Source organism: Apteryx mantelli, chromosome 2, assembly GCF_036417845.1.
Source record: "Apteryx mantelli isolate bAptMan1 chromosome 2, bAptMan1.hap1, whole genome shotgun sequence".
In the NCBI taxonomy this organism is placed as follows: Eukaryota; Metazoa; Chordata; class Aves; order Apterygiformes; family Apterygidae; genus Apteryx; species Apteryx mantelli.
Genome location: NC_089979.1, coordinates 72,080,545 through 72,103,123, shown reverse-complemented (window position 1 = coordinate 72,103,123; position 22,579 = coordinate 72,080,545). Strand labels below are relative to the sequence as shown.

General features: G+C 38.2%; 1 protein-coding gene across 3 annotated transcripts in view; it reads left to right on the top strand.

Moving 5' to 3' along the window:
* Window positions 1–22,579, top strand: part of CAP2 (cyclase associated actin cytoskeleton regulatory protein 2) — a 69,589-nt gene that overhangs the window by 878 nt on the left and 46,132 nt on the right. For all 3 annotated transcript variants that reach the window (XM_013941450.2, XM_013941466.2, XM_013941474.2), the window contains exons 2-3: window positions 10,720–10,844; window positions 14,542–14,642. In XM_013941450.2, the coding sequence (XP_013796904.2) occupies window positions 10,721–10,844; window positions 14,542–14,642 (225 nt within the window). In that variant the 5' untranslated portion in view covers window position 10,720. The remainder of the gene's footprint in view (window positions 1–10,719; window positions 10,845–14,541; window positions 14,643–22,579) is intronic.

Sequence of the window (22,579 nt, the reverse complement as noted above, 5' to 3'; positions counted from 1 at the left end):
AATAAGAAAAAAGACATTCCGAAGGGGACAGGAAGAACAGAGAAGTGAAGAATTGCAGAGCCGAGATGCTGCATTTTGCGGTAACTTGCCATTTGGAAGGAGTGCTCCCCCAGAGACTCGGCCTGCGCAAAGCTGGGGAGAACTTGCCATGACCCCACCTAAACACGTACAAGCTGGCCTTTGCTTTGAGGATTATTAGCTCTCTGTGTCTTAGCATTATAGCATCAACAGTGAGGATTTTTATCAAATAAAATTCAGATTTCATAATGAGTAGGGGCAGTCTTTAAAAAAAGACCATTTGGGAAGAAAAAATAGCTTTCTTTATATGCATCACCTACACATGGTTGTTTTCAAATGAGGGGAAATATTTTCAGAAAAAAACTACATAGAGACCAATGCATTAGTAAACAGCCTGAAGGAGTCTGTTTTGCAAGGGGGGTAGGGTGGGATCAATACTAGAATTTTTTATTATTATTTTTGCAAGTCAGACAAAAGTGGCAATGATTCATGGGCTACCATGTTTCACTGTTCTATGAAACTAATCAGGAAATCAGTCCTACTTCAGAAATGTAACTTTAAAAATTATTTAAAATAGGCAAATGGTAGATAGAATGAGTTGAAACTCAATACAGTACTCTTAAAGCTGGCCTTTTTAGACATTATTGATAGATGGAAAATGAGTATTTTGATAACCTAATTTTATGCAAATTTTAACTTAGGATTTTCTTTTGATTACTTACTATGCAAATAATGATAGTAAAGTTTCTTCTGATTCTATAAACTTTCAAAACAAGGATTTCATAGCACTATTTGATTCTATATTGAGAAAAATTGCACAGGAACAAAACCAATATACCTTCTGTAACAAAGCCAGTCACATACAACAATAAGACCTTTTAGATCTTGGGCATAACAAAAATGTTAGTCTTTAGAATATTCTTATGATTTATTCGCTTTTTCCCCCCTCAAGTAAGTGAATACGGCTCATATGTGGAAGGTGGACAGGCACAACTCCAAATGTAATGAATAAAATATATTTTCTCAATTAAATAAAAATGAAAAGAGGATGTGCATTATTTACTATTACAGTATGGTGGATGTATGACATGTTTTCATTATCCCCTGTCAGCTATGGCACTCACTTCAGTGAAAAAAAGTGATTCCTGAAATACCCTAAGGAACAAGGGTAATATTATATACATTTTAAAATTCTCTATTGTTAGATTTTGTAACCCTAATGTATAATTTATATTAACCATTTAAAATATCAAGGGGAGCCTAAGTTAGGAAAAAGCCAAATGATAGAATTAAAATTCCCAGAGGACTAAGATTCATGGGAATCTGAATTAGCAGGTATTGGAAAAAGGAGTGTAGTGCAGCAGGGAAGGCTGGATGTGAGGACAATTGTATTCAGCTCCTGGCCTTGACATTGACTTGCAACATCACCTGGAGCAAGTCACATAATCTTTCCATGTTCCAATCTGTAGCCTGTCAGGGACAATAACATTGCAAGAGGTTTGAACTCTGGAGAGAAAAATGGTGAACTGCCAAGTATTTTAAAGAATATTCTTTGTGATGTTCTAACAACATGTGCAACAGCAACAAAATCAATAGTTGAAGTTACTGTCTGTTAGAGCATCTGACTAGATGCAGGAGAACATTCTTTACTTACCACGCTTATTGGTCAAAACAAAGAAACACCTCCAATAAACCAAGTACAAGTTATTGTAATTATTCAGATAGCTGTTTTATTATGAACTGATTAAAAGATTTTACTTGATTAAGCACCCCAATATAAATAAATAATTTTAATTTCTTTCTCTAAAATTTTAAATGCATCTATTGCAATAAGGGGAGCAACTGGGAATTTGTCATCATCAGTGTCATTTTCCTGAGGTACAAAGTCAGCTGCAGTAGCTCCCATTTTCTTGGAAATGGATAATTTTGTCAGATGTGGTTTACTGAGTCTTCTGATAAGAACTGCTCTGAACTCTAAAGGCTCAGCTATTCTTGAAGAATGTCACTGCTAGGACTATACCAGACTATCAACACTTTCTCTAAGTAGTATATGTTGAACTGACAAAAGCACAATAAGCACAGCTGCATCTATGGCAGAGATTTTGCTGATGCAGCTGGCTCAGCAAGGGCATGAGTTTTAAACCTCTGACTTTTGTCACCATATTAGCAAGACTTTATGGCATAGATATGGCCTTGGTCCATACCTGTGCTGGCAACCGTTGTCCTCATTTTGCCTGCATATGTTCAGGTATGTTGACTATGTCAAACTTCAGGGTTTTTGTTACCAGCGAAGGTCCCATTTAGGCTACTCTCCTGAGTACATACTAGTAGAAATTGCTCTCTCTGACCCACACTTTTTCAGAGACGAACAGGCTAGAGAAATTGTTTGTAAAATCCAAAATACCAGTACTGTAGTATGCCAGGAATTAGAGGCCCAATGGATTTTTGGCCTATACAAAAAACAGGTAAATGGTCAAGTACCTAACTGAGTAGAGTCTTATTTTTCCAAGAAGACATGCTCATATCCAGTGCATTGAAGTTATTAATTAATTAATGTGAACACCTAATTAATTGCTTTTTGGAAGCAAGGCAAAGAGCGATTTATGTTTCCATGTGCAATCAGTCATTGTTTAGAGAGAAGAAACAGCAGAACAATTCAGCTAACAGCTCTGCATCTTCTAAAGCAACAATCCTAGATGCTTGTAAAGTTAACCTTTTCTAAGACCAATTTGATCTTTCTGGGCTTCATGACACCTCACACTGAAACAGAAGAAGGATAAACTGCTGAATCTCTCAGGTCTTGCAAGTGAGCAATGTTGCATAGATTATCATGAAAACTTAAGACCTCTAAGTAGTAACCAGGTTATAGCAGGAAATCGAAAGGTCTTTTTTAGTAGCAGGTGGCCCACTTCATCCTGCATCAGAAACAAAGGCACAACCCATTGCAATGCTAGCGGTATTGCAGAAGCAGTGGTCTGATTTTTGGAATGGGAGATGGGTCATGGCCTTGAGCATTTGTGATCAGTAATGATCACAAATGAAGCCACAGCAGTTGCAGAGCAAGGGGAATACCCAAATAGCACAGTTTGCTTCAGCCCTCCTGGCTGCTACCATGCAGGAAGACAGGCCAAAAACTGCAGGCTGAGCAGGGCAGCCAAAATGAGCCTGAAACCCTCAGACACAGAGTGCTGCAATCATAATTGTAGCCAGATATTCTGGTAAGAGTAAGAATGCTAGCTACCTTGGCTGAGATAAGCCCAAGTCTGACACCTGACAGATGTCCACTGATATTTCAACTTGTATTAGTCTTCATTACTCAAAATTCCTGTTGTTAGACTGCAGCATCAGAGTGACTTCCTTTGCACAGCAAAGGATATGATTCCTCTGACTTTCAAGTTCAAAATGAGATATGCTCAAGTAATGTCTATATTCCAGAGCTATGTATATATTCACACCTACTCTTGCAGATTTAAATGAGGAATGCCTGCATGGTAGAAGGGATTATCCTTAAACATTAATGGTGGAGAAAATCCCCCCCAAAACAGAAAGGTAGAAATGCAGACTTTGGCACAATATGGATATGCATATGAAAAAAGGATGTGGTAGCATTCTGAAAGCCTACTCTGACAGCAAACAGAACTTCTACTAACCTTGGTCCTTAATAACTTTGCAGTCTCATCTTTTCTGCAAAAATCATTTCATAGTTTGCAACAGTATCTGTCTAGTATTAACTTTCCCCCTTTGCTCTCCTCCTTTTACATCTCAGAAGAATTGAAACACTAGGTAAGGTTTTTTGCTTTGTGGAGTTTACCTTTATAAGAGTGTATGTTCAATCTGATTTGAACTGCAGCACGCTTATGAATCTTACTATTCAATTATTATAAATTGAGCTGAAGCACTTAAATAAAAATCAATGCCTGCATGCAGTATTTTCTCAGTTCAGCAAGGCAGTCTGCTTACATACAGTAATTGGACTTGTGACAGGTAATTAAATGGCTTGCGAGGCCTTTAGGATGCTTGATTACATGAAAAGCACTATGGTAATACATAGTAAATGAGGTGGCTAAGAACATTGTATATCTGTTGATTGGCGAGATAGTAAAACTCTTACACTTCATTGGAGGGAAAGAAGAAAATAAAAGCAAGCCAAAGACTATGAGCAGTGGTGACATAAAAAGGGAGCATAAAAAGAATAGGAGAATATACTTGGAAACTGGGTTGCCTTGGTTATTTTAAGTCAATCATGCTTACACAGACTGTCAACTCTTGACTGCTTCAGTATATCATTAAATAATGAGTTGTTCTTTGTGATCACAAAATTGATAAAACAGTCAGAATTATTCAGCAAGGGATGGGAGCTCTTTTCTTCACATAACTTATTCATATATAATTAGAAATGGAACTGATATTCCAGGAAATACTAAGCACATACATGAACACGACATATTTTAAAGAATTCAAATTAAATTATCAGAGGCCTAACCACAGTCCATGCTATTATTACATTGACTTGTAAACACATAGCTTGACATGCAGTTGCTTACCCATAATTATGGGGCTAAGCTGGGATGTGATAAATCTAAAATGCATTAACAGTCTTAGGGGTACTTGTCAAAATAGAGATTGTTTTACAAAGCAGTTTTGTAATATTTTTTAAATAGTGTGATACAAAAATGTCTCCCTTCCTTTCCTCCATGTTTATTTTCATAGACAGCAGCCTGATCACTGGGAGAAAGGAGGAAGTGAGGGAAGAACCAGGATACAAACAGAAAAGTATGTTTTGTGGTACCAACACCATGAAGCCAAAGGAAACGATGTTAGGTTAAATGGAAGAGATATAACATGGATCTGCTTTTTTCTCTTCTACACCAAAATCTCTTTTGCTAATAAAAAATAATCGTTTAAAATCACAAAGGATATGCAAAAAAGACGGAAGTCCATAGACAAGATAATTTAGGTAGCACACTTCTAAGCACAGCAACAGAGAAGTCGTTTGTAGCATATCAGCAGTTTTAACATACACACTGAGCTGCAGACAGAAATACTTTGTGATGAGTCTACTAGAACCAGCCAAGACTTCAAACTGAGTTATCAGTCAAAATGGTATACCCATCTACAAAAAGCAGACTTCCCGCAGACATTTTTGTCTTCTCCCCATTCTAACTGTAATACTTGTCTATTCTGACCAAAATAAAACTTGCCAAAAGTCTAAATACCATTAGATAGACAAGAGTATTTACTAGGGTAAGGAAAAAAAAATTAGCTTTTCTCTGTACTTAGAAGAACATTGCTTCCAAAGGAGCTTGTAGCAGATCTAGGGGCAAAACATGAAAAAAAACCCTCACCAGAGGCTCTAATTTGAACCCTCAGTCATTCTCCTCACCCAGGGCCTTTCTGAGAGGTCTTCTGGTGTAATCCAATTTGATATCACTTTGACAAGCCTCCGTTTACATTCTTCCCATACAGCTAATGGGAGACAAAGCACGAGCCATACAAGGTAACAGTTCTGTCTACTAACACACTCTTACTTCTAACAAATACTCCCTTGCGGTGCTTCCTCCACCCCAAGTCTTTTACAGTAATACCCCAGATAGCTTCAGTGGCACCTCGGTAGCCACTCAGCCAGCAGCAGGCAGCTCCCGCGCTCTGCCTGGGAATGAGCAGCCCGCGAGGCCCCGAGCCAGCGGGTTTCACTGGAGCGACTAGAAAGGGGTGCAGCAGCATGGCTTTGGGTCTGATGCCAAAGATGGCAAAAAGGCTGCGCGCCCAACACAGCCTGGAGTTCATTACAGCCAAATGGCAGGGGAGGAACGCTGGCCACCTCGGACTCAAAGCTGACTGTGGTTTCTTGAGAAATAAAGTGCCCTAAGACGTTTCGGTGATTTGAGGGGATGTTCAGGAATGCGTACACGTTTCCCCTCTCTTGATATATATTGTACAGAAGAGCTCTTAGAGGAGACAGTACTTTGGATCTGTAAGACATTCATGACTGGCTTTAAGACAGTACCAGCGGCCAGTCTGGGTTCTTGTGTATATTTTGTTTATTATGTATCTCAGTAGCAAACTATTAAAGACTATGAGAGAGAGCGCATGTACAGGCAGCTATATTTTCAAGAATAAGATTGTGATTTTCCAAGCAGTATAGGAATGCTAAATGCAATAAAAATGCCTCACCACTGCCTACATCCTGTTTTAGGCAACTGCCCTTTTTTGACATAGAGAGGAAAAACAATCTGACCTGCAGCATCTCAGATGATGAGAATGTGTCAGACCTGGATTGGTTTTTCAGATGCCAAGTGGATTTGGAAGGACCGGCATTTAGGAAAAAACAAATAAATGAACAAGTCATTTTTTTTCTTCTAAATTTAAAGAGTGCTAGGAAGTAAAACAAACTATGGAACCTTATGATATTATCTTTTGCAGATGTTTTTTAGAGTAAAATTATACTTTACAGGGTGGTACCACTCCTATGCTTAAAACTGCCATTTTTTCATACCTGATAAGTCATCATATATTTTGTGGGTTTTTTTATCCTATGCTACTACACTGCTCTACTATACTGCTTTTCCCTGTGGACTCATTAAGGCTGTTTCTTCTTGAGATAAAGCAATATGGTCCTCTGTCATAAGTCACATACGGTGATAACAGGAACAATACATGTGCTTTTGCTTCTAATTTGACTGCTATTTGAGATTAATATGTCAGGGAATTTTAGTCTACAGACCATTTTTTCCCTTGACAATAGATAAATGGTGCTTAGTGACAGGTGTCAAAATGGGGAGAAAAGCAGTGATATTCTCTCAAGGCCTGTCTATAAAAGGAGATCTGCTTTTTGGTCTTCAGCATGCCCTGTTCTACCTGGTTTTGACTTCACCTCATTTGGAGAAGAAATGACAGATGGTAGTACTGCCACATGCCTTTAGCACCAAAAAAAGATACCACTAAGAGTAAACAGGGCAGATCTGTGGATCCTCTTTCTATTTTTTGTGTACACAAAACATCTAACATTTAATGTCAACATTTAAATGATCATCAATAGATGTGAGTTAACACCTTCCCAGGCTTCTTAGTTGACCTTATTTTCAATGAAGAACAGTGTGCTTCTCCACCAAGAGAGCGATTAGATGCAGGATTACACTGGAGTTGAAGCACTGTCCTTTTTCATTCCTTATAGGTAGTCAGGATCAACTCCAGGAAAAGATTTATGATTAACCCTGATAATCCACATCAAGATCAAAGCTTTAATTAAAATTCCAGTAAGACAAGACAGAGAATCTGTCTTGATGAAAAAATGTGCTTTATAGGAGTGGAAGCATCCCACAGATGTACTTACATCATCTTACTTTTCATTAACATGCAAAGATTTTATTTGGCAGTATAAGTAGATCCAGTCCTTTATATCTATTTATAATATAATCTCTGATTCTACATCACATCTTTACATAGTCTGTACCATTTATGTTCTAAGTCCTTCTCAATTGTGGCTTTAGGATGTCAGTTTGACCCTTCAGAGTGCAGTGTGTGGAATGGTGACTAATCAGATGGACTGCTGAATATAGGCAAGAGAATGCTGAAAGCTGTCATAATATGAATCAATATGTGAATTCCTAAATATAGACAAAGATGTCAATGTTTAGATCAAGAATGGATCAAGGGAGGTTGTCATGCTATTGCTCAGTGGAGTCTTCACTTCAGAAGAGTGAAGGTAATTCCTATCTTGTTTATAAAATATCATAGTTCAGGTAGGATGGATGGTAAGGCAAAGTCTAAATGTAAGGTTATTTTATGTACAACTGATTTGCTCTTGAAGTGTTATCTACAGTGTAATTAAATTTACTGTTAGATAATTATTGACAAATCAGTATGTACATACATTCCTCCAGAATAAGTCATTGTAATGACAGAAGTATACTTGTACTTTATTCATATATAACAGGGTTGCTTGCGTATATACTTACGTGCACACATGTATATGAGTATAGATACAAATACCATCTAGTCATGCATCTATAAATAGGTGGATAAAAAGGAATTCTTGAGAGAAACATTTCTCATAAAAACAGTGAAAACCTGGCAGCTCTGTTTTTATGGTAAAAATGATTCCTACTTCTGTCTAAAAAGACTAGAACAATATATTATGCTATGATTGCCTTGCTGGTGATAGCAGCTTTTAGAAGAATGATATTGTAGGTCTCCAGCTAATGGGAACAGAATAAAACTCTGAACAATATAGTGAGCAAAAGACTATGCTGTAGTTGGAGAGTATTGCATAAAAATGTCCATAGGGTTATTGAGCTGGATTATTCCTTTAAGCTGTATGCTATAACCCATATTTGTAGCATCTTACAGAAGGTGCTTTCTTGGGTGAGACGGTACAAGTCTGAGCTATCTCAGGCTTTGCTCTGTTCATTTATAAGATTTCTCAGACCTCCAGGGGTGTGTTGTCAAATCAGAACTGGGTCCTTCAGCAGGCAAAACCAGGCTGAAAGACCAAAAAGTAACACGCCTTCCAAATAAATTTTGTATGTGTCATCAATGAAAATTTTAAGGCAGATAAAAAAAAAGCTGCCTACCATGTCTTCAAATAAAGACGAACAGGAACTATACTGGAAACCATCAGAATATACTTTAAAATGCTGATGAAAAGAGTTGTCAGTCAAAATGCTAGGTCAGACCAGCCTGACTTTAGGTGCTTTTAAAACCTAACTGTTAAAATTGGCACATTTTTAGGCTTAGTAGTGTAAAATGTGAATAGAATGTGTCCATAATATTTCTGAGAAATAAGGGTGCTTTTCTTTAAAGAAGTTTTAATATTGTCAGAAAAATTTGCACATTTTAGAAGCTGTCCTGATACCTTTATCTCATTCCTGACAAGATATTTGTTACCTAACAAAAAGCAAGATTTTTTTGAAAATTCACTGCTTTTTCAAATAGAGCAGTGTGCACTTCCAATAGCAGCAGAAGAGACCCCACTCCAATTTTTGGACAGTGTTTACAGGCACGCTGTGTACTGTCATCCTCTTTTGGGGGGGTGCTTTTTTTTAATATTTAATGTAAATAGGAACAAACCCATAAACTCTGGCCAAAACTTTCTCATGAGAATGGTTCTCCCCAGGGTTTCTCACTGTAAAATCTTCTGCTTCACTTTCAGGTCAAACACAAACCCCGCTATATTTATCGGGGAAAGCTTAAAGGTCCCATCTCGGCTGACAGACAGCACGACTTGGCAGAAGAGCTCGGCATGTGCTTCCATAATCCTAGAAGCTCATATCCTCGTATACTTAGGTTTAAAGAATAAAAATACTATGATTTTTATTCATGAGGATTATTAATAATAATTACTGAATTAAAAGCCTTCTTTTCACATTATTCTACCTTTTAATAATAGCGTCTAGGCACTTGTTTGCAGGGGAAGGGGCCATGGAAGAAGCATGGTGTTGGGCTGTTTGGTTGCACAGCACTGGCCAGTTTATTGGAATCTCACGTTCCGCTTTTTCTCTAAAACATTCTCACTTTCAGCGGGATGTTTATCAGGAACTCACACAGGCACGCATGCACCCCAGGTGCCTAACCGTTCTGACTCTACAAGCCATACGCTAGTATTTTGTGGCTGAGCCGGCCGACTAGCGGCTTCGCCCCACTGGGGCTGCCCGTTGGCCCGCTTGCCACCTTTCCTGTATGGCACTCGGCAGAGTAAAACGCTCCCACCCTTCAGCGAGAAACACGTACGTTAAACTCCTTAAACTAAATGATGGGGGATTTGAACCTAGCTTTGCCTTTTTGCTTATATAACTGCTTCTCAGCCAGTATGGAGCACTGTGTACATTGGCCAGTTTTCAAAAATGTCGGTGCCTACACTTCCTCACATGTAAGAAAGCAGATAATCACACTGTGGGGAAATAAAAAAATGTATGAATTGTTCAATGTTTAGGCTAATTTCTATTTCATTTTAAATCAAAAGCACAGTGGCGGTGCTGCACAAGTACACCCCTCGCTTTTTCTTTCCAAAGGTTAATTAGTGCTTGATTTAAAAAGCTTTGGAAACACTGACTCGCCTCAAGTACTTGCATAAGAAAACAAAAGGAAGTGATGAGAAATCACACCTGAAAAATAAATGAAAGACCTTCTTGGCTTCTTGTGTAGTCTTCAGTGATGGGGCTGAGTCTTACTACAAAGCATAAAAGCCCCAGGGAAATTTTAGAACGTACCTTTCCAAAATCCAGGAGGTACACATTTAAAGTCTGGCTTTCGATCAAGTATTAATCAGGTGTGTATTTTTGTCTCTGTAAATGGCTGGTGCAAATCATTGTAGGCATAACCAATTACATTTATAAATATTTCAGTCTTCTCAATATCTGATTGGGAGCATCCACATACTTCATTTTCATGATTCATCATAAACTGTCCAAATATAGACTGTCCAAAGCTGCACTAGCAGTGGTTTGTGTCTGCTGTTTGCAATGGAAAACCAGGGCTGAGTCCTGAACATATTCCTTGTTGACACAGAAACGAGTTACCATGTCAGCAGCTTCACTGTAACTGCTTACATGCCAGAAAAACAATCACTTAAAAAATACAAGTTTTACCCTAAAAGTTGATGAAAGATAAAGCCACAAGACTAACAGAACTGGAACATGGAGTAAAGCCCATTTTCTTAGGTTTTGAGGGGTCTAACACTGTTTCCCTCTTTAATTTTTTCAGAATGGCAGAGACTCATGGTTTGGTGGAGAGACTGGAGAAAGCAGTGATTCGGCTCGAATCATTATTTTCAGGTTCACACAGATCTGGTGGAATGGAGTGTGATGCAATCAATGGAGTCAATGGAAGTAAGCATGCTTCTTTTTGAAATATTGTCTTTTTCTGATATTAAAAAATTAGTTTGTAAGAAGAGCATGTGCTTGTTGTATAAAAGGGAATACAATCCCATCCCCTAAGACTTTCACATTAAAAGAAAGTAATATTTAAAAAAATGTGTTTGGAAATGACATGTCACAAGCTTAGCCATAAGCATAACTATAAATTAATACAGACTAGAAGATTCAAGATTTGACTAGTCTCTTAAATATACTGGCCATATTTCAAGCTTTATTGCTCTTTCCATTTTAGCATTTATACTGTTATAGATAACTCACCAGTTTAAAATGTCTGCTTGAACCCAATTAGCAGAAGAAATGAGATGCCCTAAAAATTTACAGCATAAATATTCCTGAAGAAGTCAGAAATATAAACACTGGGTTTATTCTTCAGTTCTGTGAATTTCACAGTGCCAAGCTACTTCATTTAATTGCCTAATATCCTTAATCAAATAGGAATCTGTTCATAAGCATTTGTTCACTAAGAGCAGCCACACATCCTTGGCCTTATTTTGTATTCTCTCTTGAGTTTTCCCTTCTGAAGTGAATCTCCAAAGCACTACATTGGAGAATAGATGAAAAAAATCTACCTTCATTTATTCACTCCATATTGCCAAATCACATTTTTTCACTCCTTAAATTTCTTGTTTCTGAAATGCACAGGGTAAATAAACTTATAAATATGGCAATTCTAATGTTGACTGAATAGAGGTGCCCTCACCCTTCTCAAGAGCTTGCTTTTTCACCCAGTATCCCTACATACTCCCCCCTTTCTTAACTTAATGTCCTTCGCTTTCCATATCCCTTGGCCCTGCATTCTCCAAAGAAGAGCACATGCCAGCATGGGCTCAGCTGCCGTGCAGAATGAGCAGAAAGCTGCAAGCAGCTACCTTATTGACACAGAAGCAAGTTACCGAGGTCAGCTGCCTTATTGTAACTGTATGCCGGGCCTCATCCAACAACACCTGCAAGGGACCCTTCCCCACTCTCATGTGTCATGGGCTGAGAACCTACACACTGGCAATTACTGTGGGACAGCTAACTTAAAGCAGTGTGTTTGTATGGCAGGAAGGCAGCATCTTCCAGCAGGCTCCCACAGCAAATGTGTTTGCTGGTCAGAGTAAGCTTCGGTAATAAAATCTGTACAGTCTAGAGAAAATCTAGACAGCTAGTAAACCTTAGCAAAGTCAGGGAGAAACATATGATCCATGCACAAGATGACAGATAAATTAATTGCTACTAGGAACTCTACATTTTTCAAAAACACAGGCTTCCCTCCTACAATGAATCCATTTAGGTGAATCTCAGCAGAATCAGGGCTGCTTTCAGAACAGGAAGTCAACTCACTATGTTACATGATTACACAAAAATTGCTATACCCATTGCCTAACCTAAGAGCTGGAACGGCTGAAGAGATTCACCGCTCAAGGAAGGACAGCTTTAAAACCCCAGCAGAACCCCAGAAGAAACCAACTGACAAACCTTATCAGTGAGGGATTATAAAATAGAGCCACTGGGTGACTGAAGTAAGCAGCTGGAAAGAGTGGGGCCATGGGATGCTTGCCAGCCTGCATCACTTCTCCAGGCCAATTTTTCTCACATGGGGACACATCTAGCCTTTGCTGATGCGGTTAGGGAAGACTGTAGCAGTTCTTCAGTTTGGGGAATTGATATGCTTATGTGCCACAAACATAATTCTGTATGCCAGTGCTCCTGTGTTTCTGCACACGTAGTCTCCACAGCAGTTGCAGAGTTGACAGCCTTACAGAAAAGGGCTCTCTTTCTTTTTCTCCTTTAAAACTGAAACTCAGCCAAAGAACATGAAATTTTTAAAATCTTTAGTGGAGGTGTGAAAGTAAAATGGATAATGGATAGTGGAGTGGAATGGAGATATATTGCTTTCTTCTACCATGACCCCCTCCCACAAATGACCATTACAATTATTACAAAAAATAAGCTTGACATTTTTATTAATACCTTTTCAGAAATGGCAAAATAATGGGGAGGATGGGAGAAACGTACCTTTGCCTTTTTCCTAAATGGTATTACAATGGCAGGATTGTAAACAAATCATTCAACTGCTCTGCACAGCCCACAGCAAACCCTAGTAAATGTTCTTGGACACTAGCTGTATTGAATAGTTAAAAAAACCATAGCTGCTTTCTGGTTTTACATAGGACAAGTGCCATTTGGTGAGCTGCTATTTAAAGCTCTGCTCTAAAGTAGAAGGTTACAATGATTCTCTTGGAGACACACATAGACTTTGACAAAGAACATTAAATGGACTTTGGAAAGCATCTCCACAACTAAAACCTTTTGTACACTAGGTCATTTGAGGGGTTTACATATAAACACTTAATATGGAAGAAAGCCCAGAAATTCCTCAGAATTAAAGGTGAGTGACATCAAGAGAACAAAAGAAGCCTTGAAATCCCGCCTAGCTGTCTAACTACAATTTTTTTCACAGGCCGTTGCAAACTCTCATTGTGAGAGCCTTTCTTTTTTTCTGTCAAGGAGCCAGATGACTTTTATGGAATAAAGAGGGCTTTCAAGATTATGAATTTGGACCCAGTTGTCATATACTGCCAAAAGGTTAAAGCAAACTATCTGGGGAAAGCCTGGTACCTCTTCAGAGCAGTCTTCAGGCTTCATTAATGAGGGAGAGAGGCTGGGAAGAATTTTAACCTTGGTCTCTCAGATCTCACAAATGCCATAAATTCACACATGCATCACTCATGCTGGACCTGGCAAAGGTTCTGAGGCATAAACAAGACATGAGGATATGTCAGGGAGTAAAGGGAGAGCTGGAAAGCATTCCGGAAAAGATTACTTTTGCTGTCTTAGAAGGTATCACATAAAGCCATTTAGAAAGTCAGTTATGTAAGAAACTGAGTCTAATCTGGGTTTTCTGATTGTCCACTTTATCAGGAAACACTGTTCTGTATGCCATATAGAAAATAGCATTTTTATTCCTCTGTCAGAATACACAGCACATACATAGCCATTGGGTTGTGTTGTCTAGAAGACTTGCCTGAGTTTTCTTTCTCCAGTGACAGTTTTGCAAGGTCAGACAACAAAATAATGAGATTACAATGCCACATCTCACTGCATAAATTGACTGGCAACAGACTGATTCCTTTCAGGTGCAGAATAAAACTGTTGTTATCTAAAGACTCAGTCTTAACCGGAAATTGAATTACTTGTTATTAATGGCCACCAAACAATATAGAGAGCTTCAAGAATGAGGGGTGATATAAAAATAGTTGTTCAGTACATTTGCTTTAGGGGATGACATTTGTTTTATGTACAATAATAGAATTTTGTTAAGACAGGTTTATCAGGCCATTAGGCCTTTGAAGGGCTGAGGAATGTTTACTTTAGCACCTGTTATTTTAGCACAAAAGAGGCTTGCCACTTACAGTATACAGATTAAATTCTCTTCATGCTCCTAGCCAAGTTCTACTGGGAGCAGGGTTTTTTTTCCTTCTAGCTAGAAAAGAATCATTATATAAGCTTTTTCACAAATTTCACAAATCAATGAGTACAGCAGAAATTAGGTTAAAGCAACTTCCCCGTTTCTATGGTATTTCTCCCCCATGTGCTACAAAGGAAAGTTCTATACATTTTGTACTTTACGAACCAATTATAATGGAATGCTTTTCTTCCACAGGCATAGCACCATATGTTGAAGCCTTTGATAGGCTGCTGAATGGGTGTGTTGCTGAGTTTCTCAGGTACAGCAAGATTCTTGAAGGTGATGTGAAGACACATGTGAGTATTTATCCAAATTTTCCCCCACAATATGTGTACAAGTCTTGGGATCGGTATGATCTGCCTTGACTGCAGAGTATAAGAGAATCTTAATAGCAATTGTCTGAATTATTATTTCTTGTAGCAGTAATAACACTGGCATAACACACTTGGACATTTGATTGGGGAAGGGCCAATGGCTATATGGTCGCATAACAAGAGGCTGCCCCTCTTCTCCAGCACCAAAGCTCAAAGGCTACAGTATACAAAATACATAAATATTCTTAATCGCAAGCCATTTGAATGGTCCTGTTGGCTGCTAAGCCCTTTGCAGGAGAGGAATACAGTTCAGAACAAGATTCAACAAATGAGTAACAAACAGTAGGAAGAAAGGCAGGGTGGAACAGTAATAACTTCTTTTGGTTACATCTTCTGAGCATGTAATCATCATACCAATTCATGTAAAGATTTTGCTTTCCTTTCTTTTTTTTTGTCACTCACATTTCTTCCATTTGGAATTGCCATAGGAAACTGAAAAAAATGGACATATCAGATTTTAAAATGTCCCTTTTTTAACCCATATGTCATATCAAGGAAGTACCATGGTATATTTTCATGCTGAAATAACTTTATAACCTTTCTTATAATATGTTGTGACCAGAGCTTGTTTGTTTAATTTTATTTTTTAAGCCTGTATTCTCTAAAGCTGGTGGTGATAGAATGACAAATGATGGACCCATCTTACCATAGTTCACAACAGCTTATCAATATAGTTTTTGCCAAAAAAGCCACACAAAAGAGGCAGGGTCAGTTTGAGCTAGGTCTGAAGGAGTGTGAAGCTTTTCACTTTTCTTAGTAGGTCCGTGCCATCAAGCCCTTCTCCATGTGTATTAATCATTGCCCAGTTCATTGCAGCTGCTGCTCCACATCACAAACTCTGTAGTCAGAAAAGCATGCAGCCCTGCAAGCTACTGGAATTGCAAAGACAGCATATATATTTTGCAAGACAGACGAAGTAACCAGTCTATGGAACAAGAGCTCTGCAACTGTTTTGTGAGCTGTGTTTTCTCTGTGGTGTTACACATTCTTGTTAGTAGGGTAGAGTTTCTGATTTAGACAGGCCTAAAAGATTGGAGGGAGTAAGGAGATGGGACAATTTTAGAGGTTCCTTGTGTTTTTAAGGAAATACTGCATTTCCTTCTTATTTGAAAAAGCCTTTTCACCTTTACAGTGATACTGTAAGCTAGTATTTACCTACCTTGACCTTAAAAGAAATTAGGGAAAAAATAATAATTAAAAAATTTTCACCTAACTGAACAGAGAGTTGATCCCTTGAACAGATCCTGGAGAGGATCTGTTTTAGCATTGGTCATGAAGTTTGTCAGACACCATTTTTTGCAGTTGATTTCTCAACAGTCTAAAACTGCAGGGTACGTAAATAGCCTTAGTAGTGCATGTTGGTAGTGCACCCCAACACTAAGCAGGGAAAGAATTGTATTTAAAATTCCAAATGACTAAACCTTTTTTAATTTAAATTATCTGTAAATAGTGTAAATCTGTAAATGTATTAATTTACACATTTGTCACCGACACTCATAACTGAGTTCATATAAAAGAATATTTATGATTTATCTGCCAAGTCTGTAGATAGTCCCTAGCATATTGTTGATGATAGTGTAATGCAAACTGTAATAAGGAATATTTGTTCAGGACTATTAGATAAGACATAAACAACTTTCCCTTACATAAAGAAACTGGTGATTTTGATTGCAGCCTATTAAATATTCTGAAATCTTAGATTCTGAATTTACAACATGAAGCAGACAGACTGTGGTTGCCTTATGCTCCTACTTATCACTGCAGCAACATCTGTGCTTTACCTTAACAAGTGGAACAAGGAGTGTTTTTCTTCTGGGTGTCTTATAGACCATGTGTCCTCAGCATTATGCTTGCAGCTGCTGTCTCTTCCACATAATGAGCTGAAGGGAAAGTTGTATTTTATTTCAAAAAACACCTGTTGCCTAGAAAACCTCACATACCTGACTGACCAGAATGGTAATATGAGAGAAAGAGAGACTTCATATTATGCTAAAGAAATAAGGGATTTAACATGATGTATTTCATGCTGATTGATGTAAGGATTGTGTGGTTTGAGTTTCTCGTGAAAGGAAGAATACAGCCCTAATATCTGTTGGGGTGCTCCATTCCTATTTTTTTACCTTGCTGCACTCTAAATAGTCTATTGAAAGAGAACAAAATGAAGAAGAGAACTGATAGCTAGCTCCTAGCTCTGTTTAAACACAGCAGCATGGTGGATTTTACAAAGATTAGTTTATCAAAGAAGAGTTCTGCTTAGATTCAGTCTAATGAGCAGCATATTTCTGATTCAAATTGCAGTATGTGCAGTGGTAAATCTCTAAGGTCAACTGCATTAAAGAAACTAACCATGTTTTAAAAGAGAGAAAGAATAAATGGCTAGGATTTTTACTTAGTCTATTTAAAAATATATATATCCTAAATGGTTAAGATTAGATCCTTTTCCTGTCCTGTCCTTGTGGGATAAAAATTTGGTGATTATATGGGTATTTTTATGGAATACAAAGTCCCCAAGTGGCATAGAATTTATGAATCCTCTTGTATGCTGCCCATGTCAAAACTAGAGACCATGTGAAGCCAGTGGGGGAATATGGGCCAGGACTGCTGCCAACCAGCTGTCCTTGGCCTGACGTAACAGTGTCTTGGAGGTTGTCACAAACTATCGTAGGTTAGAACAGCCCTCAAACTGATTGACCATGCAAGCAGGACATTAGAAGGCCAAGAAGCAAGTTTTTGTGTTTATTATGAGCTTCTTCACATTGTTTTTTGTTTCTGTGATATCTCAAGTGATGGGATACTTTGGCTTGCATTTGAATAATGTACCAGATGAGACATAATGATAAGAAGAGAATGTACTAGTTCTACAAGAGAAAGACAGATAATGTAAGATTTCCATATTATAGTATTTTATATGGCACAGAGCAGAGCCTTCCTGTCAAAGACATGGACTGATACTTGTCTTTTTTATTATTATTTGTAAAAATCCTTTAACCTCCCAACCCCACCAGTTCAAAGAACAGATTGTCTTGGTGGTTTCAGTTACGTTCTCTCTTCTCTCAACCAAGCTATTTATCTTTGAAAGGAAAACTATAGAAACGCTAAGGTCTCTTTCCCCCTCTCTTCCATCATCTTCCAGATGGGAAAATGCAGAGCTCAGACAGACAACCAACCACACTCTGGGTTCTGAACACTCAGAAATAAAAAGGCAGTTGGTTAGCTTGTTCCTTATTGGTAGAGGATTAAGATACAACTCATTACATGTATGACTATACAAATAAGTTATCATGGAGCAGCAATTCACAGCAAGTTATCCAATATGTAAGGGTTCCCTGTGTACATGCACTGGTCTGTGATCAGTGTTAGCAGGGTAAGCTATGTTCACCCCAATCTTGAGGACAGGATTTATCTTTCACTAGGTATATATGCACTTAGCACGCAGCGCAGCTCCGGTTTGGCCCATTGGCCAAGCTAAAACATTACAGCTTCCTCATTCCTTCTGAAGAGTAGTGATTACACGTGAAATAGCATGAATGAATGCTGAATACACATGAATACACATGAAAGTATCCTTTTACTGGGAGAGATGTTGAAGAATTAGCCAATGGACTTTCATAGCCCTGAACTTTGAACAAGATTTCCTGTCTGTGATGCACACAAAACACTTTTGCACTTTATACTACCTATTTAAACACAGACTATCAAACCCATTATTTGACTGATTCCTCATTCACAAGGCAATGTGCTTACAGGGCAACAGAAAGCACAAGTGTACTCTCATGTTGATCTTTTGTGTCCAGAGGCTGTGCGGTTTTAGGCATTGTGTTGCAAGTTGAATTAGAGCTCAGGATGATGTCAATGTGCCCAAAGAGAAGCTGGCTGTCAGGCTGCCTTTGCATATCTGTGATAAGTATTTTCTGCTGGATGAAATAAACACCAAATCAAGTAGCTTTCATAGGAGGGGGAAAAAGAGAATACATAGAAAAGATTAAAGACAAATGTTTTTATAGCATACAAAATACACTCAGCTGAAAGAAAGAGATTAAACATGCAAAACTGTACTGCCATCCACCAGAGTGAAAAACCAAATAATCAGCAACAAATAATAGAACCTCGGAAATTTATCAATATTGAAGTTGTTTTTGTAATGCTAATTCAGCTATATTTCTCATCCTATATCTGTATTATAAGATATTTCATAACATAAGCAATGCAGAATGTTAGTTTCAATATGACAAGAACGATGGAAATAGAATATGCACAATGTAGCCAAGTGACTAATGCAGAAAAAGTATCATTTTTAGGAGTTTTATAACTCATGATTGCTCTGTTCCAGGGATGATTTCACTTGTGGCCTAACAGTTGGACCTGGCTTTCAAAATAAGCAGGATTTATTAGGTCAGGTGTAGTGCCATGCAGACCTGGTTGCACTCATCTGATTGTAAGATATCTGTTTGGGAATAAAAATGGCTCCTGAGCATGAAGAAGCTGGCCATTATTGCTAGTCTAGACTAACATCCCCTGAAAGCACAGGGGGGTTGCCATTAATGTTAATGGGAGATGGATCAGGCCTTTAGTTTCTTGACATTGATACTGCAGTAATACCACTTGCTTTTCTTCTTATTTAAGGAGGCAAGAAAGAAACAGAAGTCTAACAGACTCTGTTGAAAGATATGTAAAATTGTGACCAAGAATACTGGGTATTTAGTTGTGTATCGCTGGTGCCAGAAACATGTACCTGTAAATATGAGGGGGGAGGGAATATATAATGAGAATGTTCCATATGGCATTTCCTCAGTCAGAAACGTAAGAAATCAGAAACACAAACAGCCTAACCTGTCAACAGCTCTTCATAACCTGTTTTCACAGGGCTTGTCTGCATATGGACTTGTTCCTGGCTAACTCCATATGTAGATGTGTTGATTGCAAAGTAGTGGAGTTGATCAGGAACCATTTTTAGGACGAAGGTCTAAAACTGTTGGCCTCTAAAAGCAGGGATTATGTCTGTATCTGGTTACCCGTATAGTGGGATTTTCTGTTCTCAAAAGGATGCCAGGAAAGAGTTCAGGAAAAAGATATCAGAATGATTTGAGAATGGGAAGCCTTATTTGCAGTGGGAAACCAAATAAACTCCATCACATTTGCCCAAGAAAATGTTAGAAGATAACCTGATCATCTGAAAAAAAATCTGATAGTGAAGGGCTCTTTAATCTACAAGATGGATTCAGAATAATATTCAGTGATTAATGTTCAGACTAGATTTAAAGTGCATCTTTTGCCAATAATTTAATTAATGATTGGAGCATTTTATCAAGAATTTTCAGCCATTTAAAGTCTCTAAATCAGAACAGATCATATGCTCTAGGTTATTAGGCTTTAACTGTTTTCCCATTTGCTGTCCTCTAAAAATTTTTCACTGAAACCCTTTAAGAGCAAATTTGTGTCTACTGACAGGAAACTTGTTTTTCTTGGTGGTTTTCCATCGATTTCTTAGAGGTAGTCTACAGACCTAGAGGTGTAAGTAAGTGCCTCACAGGCTGAAAACCACTGCTTCAGCTTAACCAAAAATCATAAGGTGGTAAAATTATACAGCTAAATCAGTTAGCAAAATCAGAGGTAGCTTTGGTATATGAACCAGCTGCATTCACTGCCACAAACACAGTGTGGCTGTTTCTGAACAAGCCTGTTGCAGGCCATGGCACAGGAAACTTCTTGGTGGAAAGTGGGGAGAAGCTTATTAGGGAGGTTTTGCGACATGGAGTTGGCAGAGATCCAAGGTCCATGAGGAATTCTTTAGAAAACTTGGTAAGTTAATCAGACTTTTACATTTCTGTCTGAAGTATGCTCTTCTGATTCAAAGCAGCCCAGGATTGGGAGGGCAAAGGTGGCAGTCATCTTAGCCACTCATCCTCTGAACAGTGAAGTCTGTGCTTCTTACAACAGTAATTTCCAGCAAACCACTGGCAAAAAATAAAACCATCTCAATCCACCAGGAAAACTAACACAGAGGAAGAGAGAGACAGCATTACCTGCTTTCATCATCAGGATGATGCTATTGTAGCTGACAACTCTGTTTACCAGCACCACTGCTCGCGGTTTTTATTTCTCCTGTGAAGAATTATGATTTTTCACATTGCAGCAGTATTTATGCCTAATTATTTAAAGCTGAAAAATATACATCCAGGAATGTTCTTTTTTTTACAATTTTTTTCTGTTCTGGATACCACACTGTGATGCTTATCTCTCATGCTCAATTGATGTCACTTGTTGTTACAGGCTATGAAACAAATCTTTATTAATTTTCAGTCTCATTCTTTCCAAAAAGCACGTGCACGCTCTTTTCACTCATCCTGCCTCCCCATCACTGACCTGATTTTATTTTGTTAGTTGGTGGCTGCAACTGTTTGGAGTGTATAGAAATGCTGGGCTTGGAAACTGAGAAGGCTGTTCATTGTAGTCAGCAGAAATGCAAACAATGAGCTCAGATTCTGGCTCTTCAGTCAGTTTCTAGGAAAAAGGAGTTCAGTGAATAATGAGAATTAAGCCACAAGGGAAACCAATGTGCAGTTTGAATGTTGTTTTAAATAAGCTGAGAGCGCTGTCAGAAGTAATGAGGATAGAATGTGGCTATAAATGCGTATTGCCTCTTCTCATCCAGCTTGTGTTGCATGATCAATATGACCAGATTTCTAAATGTTGAAGAATCCATTAGGATAGATTAATATCATGTCATTGTCACTGCTAACTTCTGTTAGTCTGCTGACATCCATAAATTGAACTATATGTTTCCATAATTAATCTGAACCGCAAACAGTTTAATTAATTTTTGCTAGTTTGTTTCATAAGTTTAATTTCATGTTTTACTCCAAATCCTGGAGCTATAACAAAAATCATTGGTTTAGGAACTTGTAGTACATCTTCAAGGCTGAAATCTTTCTTTTTTGTTTTTTTAATATATGGCCTATTTAGAGAATGACCTTGCTTTTCAGTTGCATCACAGTGCATATAGATAGCTAACCTTTCAGAGAGGCTGAGCCCCACTCTTGAAGTCAACATGGACTTAGTATTTAGCACCTCTGAAAAGCAAAACATGCTTCAAGTGGGAAGAAACCTTAAAGATGTGTCAACTTGAAGCTTTGAACTTCCTTCTATGCTAGTACATTTTGGTCTGGGATTCTTCCACAGTAATACAGCTGGAAGTGAAGTCACAAGGAGGCAAATCCTGCCACTTTTAGCCTTGAGTTGTTTCAAGGAGCTCTATGGCACTGCTTGCAGAATGAGATGGGTAATAATGTCAGAAATTGTCCTGAAGTGTGTAAGAGGCAGGACATACACATAAGCCATTCAATTCATGGGCCTTTTTATCTAAGATTTCACTCTAAAGACATTGCAATTTCTTAGAAATGGATGGTTCTCCAGTCTGTATATCAGAGAATTTCACATTTGTCAGCCAGAGAAAGTCAAAGTCAGCTCCTCAGTAGGGTGCCTGGTGAACACTGTTAAAAGAGTATTTGTAAAGTGATACCTCAACAAGTGCTGTAACTTTTTTTTTTTTGCTTTTTTTTTTTGAGTTTACAGGGATAAGCGTCTGAAGTTCCTGTAACTTGTATTTATTATATCAGGGACGCATGGATGACATCTTAAAGCCTGTGAATCTTAGCTTTTCTGAAATGTCATCAGCACAGGTTGGGAGCTTCATAGGTTTCTGAGGTCATAGCTGGAGAAAGAGAGTGGGACTGCTTAGCAGCAAGCCTCAGGGGCAAAACCAGCCCATCAGAGAAATAACCAGGATGCCTGCAGCCAGTGCAGGCAAAAGAACTTTTGTACAGATGAAGAGACCTGCACATCCCAGAGATCTCTGTGGT